At 66.9% G+C, this 11,651-nt stretch overlaps 1 protein-coding gene across 1 annotated transcript; it reads right to left on the bottom strand.

Moving 5' to 3' along the window:
- Positions 1-441: 441 nt before the first annotated feature.
- SCART1 (scavenger receptor family member expressed on T cells 1) lies at positions 442-11,362 on the bottom strand. Its single transcript, XM_068961388.1, is given in 19 exon segments — positions 442-830; positions 1,054-1,191; positions 2,422-2,688; positions 2,691-2,729; positions 2,809-2,877; positions 3,089-3,244; positions 3,247-3,312; positions 3,315-3,383; positions 5,138-5,417; positions 5,419-5,828; positions 5,968-6,024; positions 6,027-6,213; positions 6,215-6,270; positions 6,659-6,802; positions 6,805-6,942; positions 7,353-7,376; positions 8,194-8,511; positions 9,164-9,481; positions 11,296-11,362. Coding segments are annotated over 19 exon segments (3,192 nt in total).
- Between the last annotated feature and the right edge of the window lie 289 nt (positions 11,363-11,651).

The following is an 11,651-nucleotide window of genomic DNA, read 5'->3' as shown; positions in this document are numbered from 1 at the left end:
CTGATGTCCCCTGGAGCCCGCTCGTGGTCAGCACGTCCCGGGGCACAGGCCACTGGGGTCTTCTTCCCAGCCTGAGGTGTGAGAAGGCCCGGGCTATGAAGAGCCCCGCCTGCACTGAGAGAGAAAGACACCTGTTGGGGGCCCTCAGCAATTCCTCAGAGACCCAGGACTCCTGGGCCCTGGCTTCCTGCTCACCCTGAGGCCAGAGGGCGAGACAAGGGCGGGGCAGGGGCCAGGCTGCTGCTGGAGCGCCTCCTCCCAAAGCCTGCTCAGCCCCTACAGCGGCTGCCGCTGGAGGAAACCCAGAGAAGCCCAGGGCCCCTCCCTAAACCGCGAGTCTGTCCCTGAGAAGAGTCTGGTCTAAGGGACAGCTCGGAGCGGGAGCCCGGCACCAAGCTGCGGCGGGAGTGAGTGGCACGCACGCGGGGGACTCTCCGGCTCTCAGATGTAGGGGCTGGCGGGGGCGGCGCCCTGGGCGCAGCAGCAGTAGCGCAGGAGCAGCGCCGCGGACGCCACGACGCAGAGCTGCACACCCGCGGCGCCCAGGGCGGCGCCCTCCTCATCCTCCTCCTCGGGCGCCGCGGGCGCTCCAGCAGCCTCGTCCCCCTCGCCAGCAGCAGCAGCAGCTCCAATGTCCTCATAAAGGCCTTCAGAGGGCAGGCTCCCCGACGTTCCAGAGCCTGCAGGGGTCACACCAGAGCCCTTCAGCTGAGACACCGCGAGCAGTGAAGCCCGCCCACGGGGCCCCTGCGGGGCGGACCCTGGCTGCTGCAGTTCCCCACCAGCGGCCACACGCTTCCCCAGGCACAGCGTGTGGGAGCCGTCCCCAGCTGCATGGAGGACAGAGGGGTCCACCCAGGCAGCCCTGGGACTGTGGACTCCCCCGTCTGGCCCCTCTCAGTGTCTCCAGTCACCAACAACTCATGGATTTACTTCGCAGGAAGTTGCCACAAGTTGTGGCGGAGGGGCAGGGACAGACAGGTCTCAAAGCACCCCCCGCAGCCTCCCCACCCCCAGGGGCCAGGGTCAACCCCACCCACCACGCCCACCTACCGCTGCAGGCGCCTCTGCCCCGGAACCACTGCGCCCCTAGGACGAGTGAGATGACGACCAGCAGGGGGCCGAGGGCCAGGCCGAAGGTCATGAGCAGAGTCCCAGCCTCGAGGGCAGGCGCCAGGACCAGAGGACTGCCTGGGAAGACAGGGAGAGGAGGGCCTCCCCTGTGTGCCTGCTCCTCAGGGGCATTGTGACCCTCGGCCTGGACCACAGGAGCCTGTGCGGGGGGGGGGGGGGACCCAGAGGAGAGGTGGGCCCCGTGGTCACAGCGCTAAATCCAGGAGGGGGTCCAGGAGGGAGGCGCCAGGAGAGCAGCTCTTAGCGTCCTGACGGCGTTGGACTCAGACTCCATGTCTAAGAGGACAGTGTACCGGAACCGAACCCCGCAGTTGGTAAAAGAAAGGCCCAGAGGAGAGGCCCAGCAGGGCCCGGGCTGGCCGACCCTCCCTGGGCTCTCTGCCCGCCTGGCCCAGGGCACCTGCAGAGATGAGCATCTCCAGCACGGCACTCCTGGGGTCCTGACCTCCACCCACCAGCCAGGTTGTGGGAGAGTCCACAGCACCTCTGAGGCAGAGTCCCTACAGGGCCCCTCTGGGTGGGACTGGGCCCCCATGCAGAGCCCCATGCAGGGCCCCTCTGAGTGGGGCAGGCCCCCATGTAGGGTCCCTCCAGCTGGGTTGAGGCAGGAAGGCCAGAGCTGAGGCCTGAGGAAGTGCTCACCTACCCAATGCTGAACGTAGGGTGACAGCTTCTCTGTCACTTGCAGGAGAAGTGGGTGGGATTCAAGTAGGAGCCTGAACTATGGCCAGCCAATCCCCCGGAGCAGCACCCCAGCCCCCTGAGGCTGAGACAGAGCTCATGGAGACGGCCTCTGCCCCAGCGTCCAATGGACCAGCACGGAGCAGCCTCAGGGCCGGATTCTGCAGCACCCAGGGCTGAGGGGGCCTCCAAAGGGACCCACTGGGCACTCCATCCCCAGACGCTAGGAAGGCCTCACCTACCCGTTCACCCCATGGAGGGCAGGAAGAGCCCCCCGACCACTCACCCCATGGAGGGCAGGCGGAGCCCCCCGACCACTCACCTCATGGAGGGCAGGAGGAGCCCCCGACCACTCACCTCATGGAGGGCAGGAGGAGCCCCCGACCACTCACCCCATGGAGGGGAGGCGGAGCCCCCCATCACACCCCATGGAGGGCAGGCGGAGCCCTCCGACCACTCGCCCCATGGAGGGCAGGCGGAGCCCCCCGACCACTCGCCCAATGGAGGGCAGGCGGAGCCCCCTGACCACTCACCCCATGGAGGGCAGGCGGAGCCCCCCGACCACTCGCCCAATGGAGGGGCAGGCAGAGCCCCCCAACCACTTACCCGCACAGCGCACGCCCGCGTCCTCCTTGTGCCCGCAGTCTCCGTGGCCCCATGGCTCCGCCGGGCAGCCCCACAGCGAGGCCTCGCTGCCCCGGCACCCCACCTCATCCAGCCACACAGGCCCTGAGCCTGGTGTGAAGGCGGCCCCCGCCAGGGCGTCCACAGCCCGGCCGCACCCCAGCTGCCGGCACACGACCTCGGCGTCCACCAGGTCCCAGGAGTCGTCACACACGGTGCCCCAGGAGCCAGCGCGCCAGAGCTCCACGAGCAGCAGCCCTCACCCCTGTGCACGCCCAGCTCGCCCTCCTCTGCAAGAGGCCTGGGGTCACCGGGGGGCAGGACCCGGATGGGAGAGGCTGGGGAGCCGGCTGCGGGGGGGAGGGGTACCTGGGCAGCTGCCCATCGAGGAGAAACTGAGGGCCTCCCCGGAATCCTGCGTCTTCGTCCCTGATGATCCTGCTGGATTTAAATAGCGGTTCACCGGCTGTCAATGCTCAGAGAAGCTTCAGAACGGAGCCTGTGGAGCCACGTGAGCCCACCACCCCCAGACACGGGTGAGCGGCAGCCCCTGTGGATGACCTGTCAGGACACCGAAGCTGCCTCGAGGGCCCCCAGAGTCTGCCACCTGCAGTCAGTGGCAGGGCCTACCTGCACAGGTGATCCAGACCTCCTCTCCACGGGTGCAAGAGTGCGGGTGCCAGGGGGCTGAGGGGCACTGCCACAGCGTGGAGTTCCGCAGCCGGCGGCACTGGATGTTGTCCACCCAGGAGGTGCCCGGGCTAGTGTGCACCGGCCTGCTCTCCAGCCAGCCCTGCTCCCCACAGCCCAGCTGCCGGCAGATGATGGACAAGGAGGAGTCCTTCAGGGCGTTTCTGCACACGGCCCCCCAATTCCGTTGTGGAACACGTCCAACCACCCAGCACAGGGCCCGGCGCCACCTCGCAGCCTCAGGGCCACTGACTCTGGAAGACAAGCCACTCGAGTCAGAAATCTCTGAAGGAGGAGGCCAAAACCAGGGGCTCCCAGCACCAAGACCCATGCCAAGCTAGAGCTTCTGACAGCCAGCTCACACCCACCCCACATCCCCATCCGTCCCCACCCAAAGGTGGGAGCAGCTGCCTAAGGGAGCCAGTTTAAGCCCCAGCCCTAACACTGCAGTCCCTAGTAACTCAACCGGCTGTAGAAACCTGTCCCTGGAAATCGCTCAAATACATAATAACCCTTTTAAACAACCGTCAGCATTCAACAACAAAAAGGGAATTAGCCCGATCTCTGAGTTTGTCACTGGCCCTGGGCTGGTCAGCGCCCAAGTAGTGTCTTGTCACCCTGGAGTGGCGAAAGCCCAGGAACGAGGGGCGTGTTAAGCCGACTGTAATGTTCCCACATAGTGGAGGAGGACACAGCCCTCTGAAAATGAGCCAAAAGGGCCCGTAATGCCTCAAAAATACATACATGGGGATAAACCGAGGAATTGCAACATGAACTTCATGTGACAGGATCGTAATGAAGTAAAATAAGCTTAGAAAATGAACGGCAGGAATTACATCTGTGACAGAATAACAGCGGCAACTCAGATCCCCGCCTGTCCCTGCCCCCTCACCAAGCCTACTCCCAGCCCTGGATCTGGGCTGACCTCTGACCTTCCACCAACCAAATGCACGGGGCGAGAGTGACCGGTGCCCGCTCCACGCCTGGGCCTCATGAGCACCTGCCTGCCTCTGATCCCCCCTGGGGACCCCACTGCTGCCAGGCCGAATCGGGACAGCAGAGTCCCCACCCCTGCCAACAGCCAGGCCCCCTGCAGAGGCCTGTCCGCCAGCAAGCACCAGCAGCTGCCTGAGGAGCCCAGAGCGCAGAGGAAGGAAGAGCTTCAAGCTGGAAACACAGTGGGAATTAACCTGCCGCTAAGGACAGAAAGACCAGAAGTGCCCGCAGAGCAAAGTGTGAAGTGGACAGCGCCTAGAGCCCTCTCCCGGGAAGCAGGACGAAAGAGCAGAGCCCCGACCCCCGCCAGATGAGTGACAAGGACGGGGGGGCCAGAGCAACAGGCCCGTGACTTAAAAAGAAACGATGGCTGACGTAGAAGCCGTCACCTAAGACACGCAGGAGAGCTGAAGAAACGGTTCCTAAACCACAGATGGGCACCAAAAGCCAGCTGAAGAGGCCGGGAGGCCACCCGGGGTGCCCACCCCTCCCAAGGGTTTCCCGGAGATGCCAGAGGAGGACGGAGGCGCAGACGCCCCCAGCACGTGACAAAACCCCACCACTGAGAATATGGCACCCAGGCTAGACGCACAGAAAAAGCCTCAGGGATGTATGAGCTAAAAGCAAGCATCTTCCTACCATGCCTCGACAATACTCCGGAAAGAAGCAGTCCAGCACACTGCCATGTGGATCAAAGTCAAGACTCCAAGACAGGAAGCCTCAAGTGCAAATGTGAGGTGGGCTCCCGGCAGCAGCGGAGAAAGGCCCCCACCCGTGCAGCCCCACAGCGAGCAGACTCCTCCCGCCCGCCCCCCACCCAGGGGCAAAGGGGGGCGCCAGCCGCGCAGCATCCCGGCAGCGAGAGGGCCCTACGGAGTCAAGCGGCAGGAGAGCAGCGCGGGACGTTTCCGGGCGGGCCCAGGAAAGCGCTGGCCATCACATTACGCACCAACACAGCGAGACCCCTGGAGACCCAGCGGCCCTGGGAGGGCACTCGGGTCTCAGCACCCACCTGAGCAGAGGACACCGGCGTCCTCCTTGCGGCCGCAGTCGTGTCGGCCCCAGCCCCTCGACGGGCACCGCCACAGCGCGGCCTCGTGGCCCTCGCAGGCCAGCTCGTCCATCCAGATGCGCCCGGCCCCGGGCCCGAAGTGCGCGGCCCCCGGGGCGCCGAGCGCGTGCCCGCAGCCCAGCTGCCGGCAGACCACCTGGGCGTCCCGCAGGTCCCAGCCGTCGTCACACACGGTGCCCCACTCGCCCGCGTGCAGCAGCTCCACGCGCCCCGCACAGCGGCCCGGCCCCGCGGCCAGGCGCACCCGGAGGCTCCCTGCGGAGGGAGAAGCCAAGTCAGGGCGGGGCGCGGGGCCCCGGGAGGGGGTCCGGGGGGCTGGGCCCGCACTCACCCGAGCACAGACGCCCGCGTCCCACCAGCGGGGCCGCCGACACGCTGCACCGCGTCAGGCGGGGCTCGGTGCCCGCACAGCGCGCGCGGCTCAGCCCCAGCGGCACCGCCCCGCGCGCGGGCGCCGCCGCCTCGTAGGCTCGCTCCGCCGCTCCGCAGCCCAGCTGCCTGCACACGACGGCCGCGCCGCGCAGGTCCCAGGCCTCGTCCAGGACGCGGCCCCACACGCCGTCCAGGGGCACCTCCAGGCGGCCGTCGCAGCGGCTCTGTCCGTCCCTCAGCCGCAGGGCGGCGGGGAGACCTGGGGGCGGGGGGCGGGACACTGCAGGGCGGCGGGGCCGGCGGGCGGGACCCGGCCCGTCCCGGGCCCAGGAGGCCGCCTCCCGGCGCAGCCCCGTCCGCTCCCGGCCTCCCCTCCGGCCGCGCTCGTGCTGACCCACCCGAGCAGACGGCGGCGGCCGCATCGCCGGGGCCACAGGCGGGCGCCCCCAGGCTCTCAGGGCGCAGTTCCGCAGGTACGGCTCTGTCCCCACGCAGTGCACCTCGTCCGGCCAGAGCGCGGAGGCCCCGCCGCCAAAGTGAGCCCCCGGGGGTGCGGCCACCGCGTTCCCACAGTCGAGCGGGTGGCAGAGGACCGTGGCGTCTGCCAAGTCCCAGTGGGCGGCGCAGAGGGGCGCCCAGGCCCCCTTGGACCTGGAGCTCCAGGCGCCCCTCACGGGCGCTGCTGCCGTTGACCAGCGGAACTCTGCAGGGGGAGGGGGCGTCGGCGTCGCTCCACCCGCCCCCCCAACCGAGGGCCCTGCTGTTTCTTCCGTTCACACCCAGGGTGGGGCTCCCGGGGCCCCTTCTCTGCCAGCTCGCTACCCGCCTCAGCGGCAGTGCCCAGCAGACACATGTGTGCAGGGCTCTGTGCCGGCCTTGGGGTCACATCCCTCTGTCCCCAAAGCCTGCTCCCTCTCCTTCCTGCCCGCAGCCCGCAGAAGCAGCTCTTCCTCAAGGGGAAGGGCTCACCTCCTGGCAGGAGGCCCCCTGGAGCTGGGCCAGCTGCACCCCCAGAGGGTGGGGGCAGCACAGAGGGGGCTGTCAGGGAGGGGGCAGGGCCCAGCCTCGGAGCCCCCCTCCTGGCCTCACCTGAGCACCTGAGCCTCGCATCCTGGTCGTGCCCACACCGGTGGCCTGGCCCTCGAGGGCAGTGGAACAGCAGGGACTCGTTGCCCGCACAGCGGAAGGCCTCGGTCCACACGAGCCCCGAGCCCTGGCCAAAGTGGGCGCCCTGGGTGTGGACACGGCCACACCACACTGCAGCTCCCGGCACACCACGTGGGCAGTGGCCAGGTCCAGGTCAGCGTCACAGACAGTGCCCCAGGTCAGACCACGCCTCACCTCCAGGCGCCCAGCACAGGAGCGCTCGCCACCTGCGGGGGACTGCCCGTGAAAGGTTAAGTCTTGGGAGCTGCTCGGCAGGTATGCAGAGCCTTAGGCATGGTCCTAAGCTCCCTGTCCCGCCCCCCTTGAAGAATTTTTATAGCCCTTAAGGTCAGGATGTCTTGCAACATGTCATAGAAGATAGATTACTTAGTATACACTGTACACATTGGTAAGGGTCTAGTGATTGTATCCTGAGGTTAAAAAATAATCCTGTACATGTCTTAAGTCACGTACATTATCCTATAAATACTGTAGCCTAATAAAGAAAGGCATCAGCCAATTGTGGTCTGATCCTCTCAACCCCATCTTTTGTCTCTCTCTTATTTTTCTTAGCGGGGACGCTCCGTTCTCTCCCTGTACAGGTGCAACTCTTGCTTGTGCTGGCCGCGGCAGCCACCCACCAGCTGGGCCTCCGTGTGCCCTGGAGGAGGAGAAAGTTCCAACAGTGACAGAGGTTGGCTCAGAGCTCAGCCCTGAGTCCCCCCGCCCCGCCACTGTGGACCCTGAGCAGTCCTGCTAAAGGCGATCGTCCGCTGGCAGCAGGCACCTGCTGAGCACTGGGAGAACCGATGGCCTGAGGCCACTCCGTCCCCATCAGAATGGACGCTGCACATCCTCTGCCTGCCCAGAGTGGTGGCACCAAGACCCTCCTGTCTCAGAGGCTAGGTCGAGGCCCCCTGAGGGCATGCCCCCGAGGGCACCAGGGAGAGTGGACGCTTTACCTCATTCCCACCCAGAATGTACCAGGATGCAAGAGACCAGATTACTCCCACTACCGACCCTGACTTGAGTGAGACCCACAGCGATCACAGCCAGCACAGCACAGACGCGGCACAGGCCGGGACTGCAGCAGCCCTCGGCTCCAGCCCGCGCCTCTCCTGGGCCGCCCTGCACCCCTGCAGCGGGCGGCTCCCGAGGCACCGGCTGTACGTGCCCCGGCTCCATCCTGTGCCGTCACCTCTCGTCTCTGTCCAAAGCGAGGAGGAGCTACAGAGTCCGTTCTCAAGACTTTCCTGTCTTCCTCGCTCACCTTCCCCGGCATGCTCTTGCTTCCCCGACGACAGGTGGGCTACACAGGGGCCGCCCCCCGCCCCCCCCCCCGACGATGGCACCCCAGGCCTCAGGCAGGACTGGGCCAGCGGGAGGCACTCCCGGGGCGCACTCTGCTGCAGCCCACTCGGAGCACAAAGGGACGGCCAGCACACGGCCAGCTCCCTGCTGTCCCCACCCACCCCCACGCCAGGGTGGAGGGTCCAGCTCCCCTGAGCAGACCACCTGGGCATCTCGCTGGAAGTCGCAGCCACTGCGGAACTTGTTCAGTCTGCAGTTCCGGATGGTCAGCTCGCCGCCCCTACAGGTCATGTACTTCCTGGTGACGCTGCCATCTTGGCGGGGGGCCTGCAGGGCAGGGCCGCACCCCAGCTCCCGGCAGAACACCGTGGCCTCCTCCCGGTGCAGGCCACAGAGGCGGTCCACCCCGTTCACATTCCTGATCTCAGGGAGCCCTGCGCAGGGGCTCCGGCCCTTCACCAGCCGTACCTCCCGGAAAGTGCCATCTGCTAAGCACACAGGGCGTGGCATGCAGTACCTGCTGGCCGCGCAACCTCCGGCCTCGGCGACAGCCACCCCCAGTAGGGCCCTGCCCGGGCCAGGCCAGCCCTGGGCCTCACTGAGGGGCCAGCGCAGGGCCGCTCAGAGGCCCTCCTGGCTCAACGATCTCTGGACACCCTCGTTGATGTTTCAACACAGAAGCCTGCGTTCTCGCTTTGCTCTGGGCCCCACAAACCGCCCTGTGGGTCAACTCAGACAAGACGTGAAGGGCCGGACACAGCCCTAGACCCTCCACACAGACCTCCAGGGAGAACATTTGAGCTGGCGACAGTGAGAAGACGCCTGCACGGTCCGTGGGGCCCCCTCGCGTGTCGCCCCCACCCCTGCCTGCGCGTCCACCCCCCCACTGCTCTTCCACCTGCCCCTGCGTTCCCTCTCGGCCTCTCCCTGGACAGCAGGCTCTGCGCAGCCAATTTCGTACAGTTTACTCGTGGCTGCCTCCCCAGCACCCAGAACACTGCCGCTGCCTTGTAAAGAAGGGATTTGTTAAGCAAAACCCTGGGACTGCCGACACAGGGGGCAGGGAGAGCTGCGAGCCGGCCGGTCTCAGATGGCTCTGGGGGCCCCCTCCTCCCCACACCCCGACCCATGACTTACTGGAACATAGAGCCGCCACCACCCACTCACAGGGGCACTTGCTCTTCGTCCAGGCCCCCAGGCCGCACCCCCAGAGGGAGGCTTCGTCTCCCCGGCAGGACACGCTGTGGAGCCAGGGCTGCACCGCCTCTCCGGGCAGCGGGACGTACTTGGGGGCGCCCACGGCCCGGCCGCAGCCCAGCTGCCTGCAGACCACGGATGCCTCCTTCAGCGCCCACTCCCGGTTGCACACGTGTCCCCATGCCCCTTCGTGCCGGACCAGCACCACCCCGTCGCATGGACTGGGCCGGTAGGCCAACCGCAGGTCGTCGGGTCCGCCTGCAGATGGAATGGGCCAGTGAGGGCCGGCGACAGCAGAGAGTCGGTAGTGGTGACACAGTGCCTGGGGCCCTGCCGAGGCCCGGCTCTGAAGCCTCTGTGCAAAGCCAAGTCCCGCGCCCCGCAGAGGAGTCCAGATGGGTGGGGGGGCAGGCGCCCTGAGTGCCGCCCTTGGCCCGCCAGAGCCCCCATGTCCTGGGTGACCGCAGGCCCGAGGCATGGAAGTCCCCTGTCCTCTACCTGAAGCTGGGCTCCTCCCACCACCCACCCCAGCCCCCAGCTGAAGGTCGACTCCCAGCAGCCCTGCAGCCCCCAATCTTCCTGCTCACCCCTGCCCCACCCCCGACTGCCCACCGTGTGTCCCCCAGCTCACTTTCCTGGGGGCTGCTTCCTGGGTCTGCAAGAGTCTCAGCTGCCCCCTGACCTTCCCATCCCACCGGGAGCAGGGCTGCACCCCTCACTCGGCCCCTCACCCAAGTCTTCCCTGCACAGCCCCCTCGTCTTGGGCGCTGGACTGTCCGTCCTCCCCACCACACCACAGCCCCAGAAGCCCCTTGTCTCAGCCCCTGGACCGTCCGTCCTCCCACCGAGCCCTGGGCTGATGCAGGGGGGTGAGATAGCCTCCGCAGAGACCGTATGCTCAGCTTGGGCCAGACCACCTCCAGGGCCGGTCCCGGACTCGTGGGGCAGGAGAGAGTCCAGGACTCACCAGGGAGCAGAGAGAGGGAGAGGCCACAGCCTCAGTAGAGAAGAAGGCACAGCGCTCCCACCGCCTGCCAGGCCTCATGCACCACGCCCACCCGCCCCCAAAGCCCCTCACGCCCACCCCTCCTCCTCTGGACGTACCGGAGCACAGTGTGCTCCTTTTTAACACCAGCCAGCGCCCCTCCCGCCAGCCGACCTCACTGCACTTCAGATCCCAGCCCCCCACCCTTCACGCGCTCCAGCATCACCAACCAGACCCCACGCCACCCAGCCTGTCCCTCTGTCCGGCTTTCTGTCACCTTCTGTTACCCTGGATCAACCTGCCCAGTGAGCTTTCCTCCCATCAGCCCCCAGGGCACTGCAAGGGGCCACCCTCACCCCTTCCCCAGCCTCAAGACACACTCGCATGGGTCTGCACACAGCTGCCCAGCCTTCTATCACACGCATCCCTGCCTATACGCGCCATTCACACTCCCCGCGGTGCCCACACGCAGACCGCACAGCGCACCCAGCCCAGCCTCTCCGCGCTGTCTCCCGCAGGACACCTGTCCTCAGCTCCTGCCGTGACTCAGCCTCTTGGCTTCTGGACCCGGCAGCCCCCACCCCCACCCCCACCCTGATGTGGCGTCTCTCCGGGCTGGCTCTCCTCCGTGGCCCAGCACCAAACCACGCTCACCGTCACGGCCGGGAGCCCCCAGCTCCCCTACACCCACCCACCACCTGCCTGCCCCGAGGGAAGGAGACGGGGCAGCTCCCTGCAGAACCCCTCAGCGTCCCCTGTCCGTCTGGGTCACTGGGGCCAGGTGCCAGCCGTGCCCCTCACTGTCTGCACTCTGGCCAGCCCTGCGCCCTGGACTCCGAGTGGCGGGGCCAGGGGCTCTGGGCTTACCCCGGGTAGAACCTGCTCAGTCAGGGCAGGGACCAGTGTCTCTGGGTGTCTGCATTTTGGAGCCCCACGTGTTTTCTGCCCTAGGACGTGCCCCTACTTGGGCTGAGCAAGACCCCAGCAGACAGCTGATCACAACTGGGGACCCTCACACCCCAGGGCCTCGGCCTCTGTGGAGCAGAGCCTCCAGAAGGTTCCATGGACGGGGGAAGGAAACTCTCACCAGTGGGGGCGGCCTTGGCCCTGAGGAGGAGGACGCCGAGTCCCAAGGCCCAGAGAGCTACCCTCATGGCCCCACGGCTGCGCGCCTCAGTCAGCTCCCGCGGCTCAGCCTGCGCAGAGGCGGGGATATCAACCCAGGGCAACACTCAGAAGCAGAGCCATCAGCGGCCCCTCAGGACCAACGCTGCCGTGCGGGCCTTTCTGTGCATGTCAGTGGCTCCGTCTCTCCATCTGTAGGCAGAGCAGCCAGTGGCCTGGTGGCCCTGAGCTTCAGGGGCCCGGCCTGCGGGTTTCCTCCTCTGCTGATAATGCTGACAGGGTAGCTGCGCTCAGACAGGCAGGTGGTCCAATGGGCTC

Source organism: Capricornis sumatraensis, chromosome 23 (assembly GCF_032405125.1).
Source record: "Capricornis sumatraensis isolate serow.1 chromosome 23, serow.2, whole genome shotgun sequence".
In the NCBI taxonomy this organism is placed as follows: domain Eukaryota; kingdom Metazoa; phylum Chordata; class Mammalia; order Artiodactyla; family Bovidae; genus Capricornis; species Capricornis sumatraensis.
The sequence above is the reverse complement of the archived record's forward strand: the minus strand, read 5'-3'. Positions and strand labels throughout refer to the sequence as shown.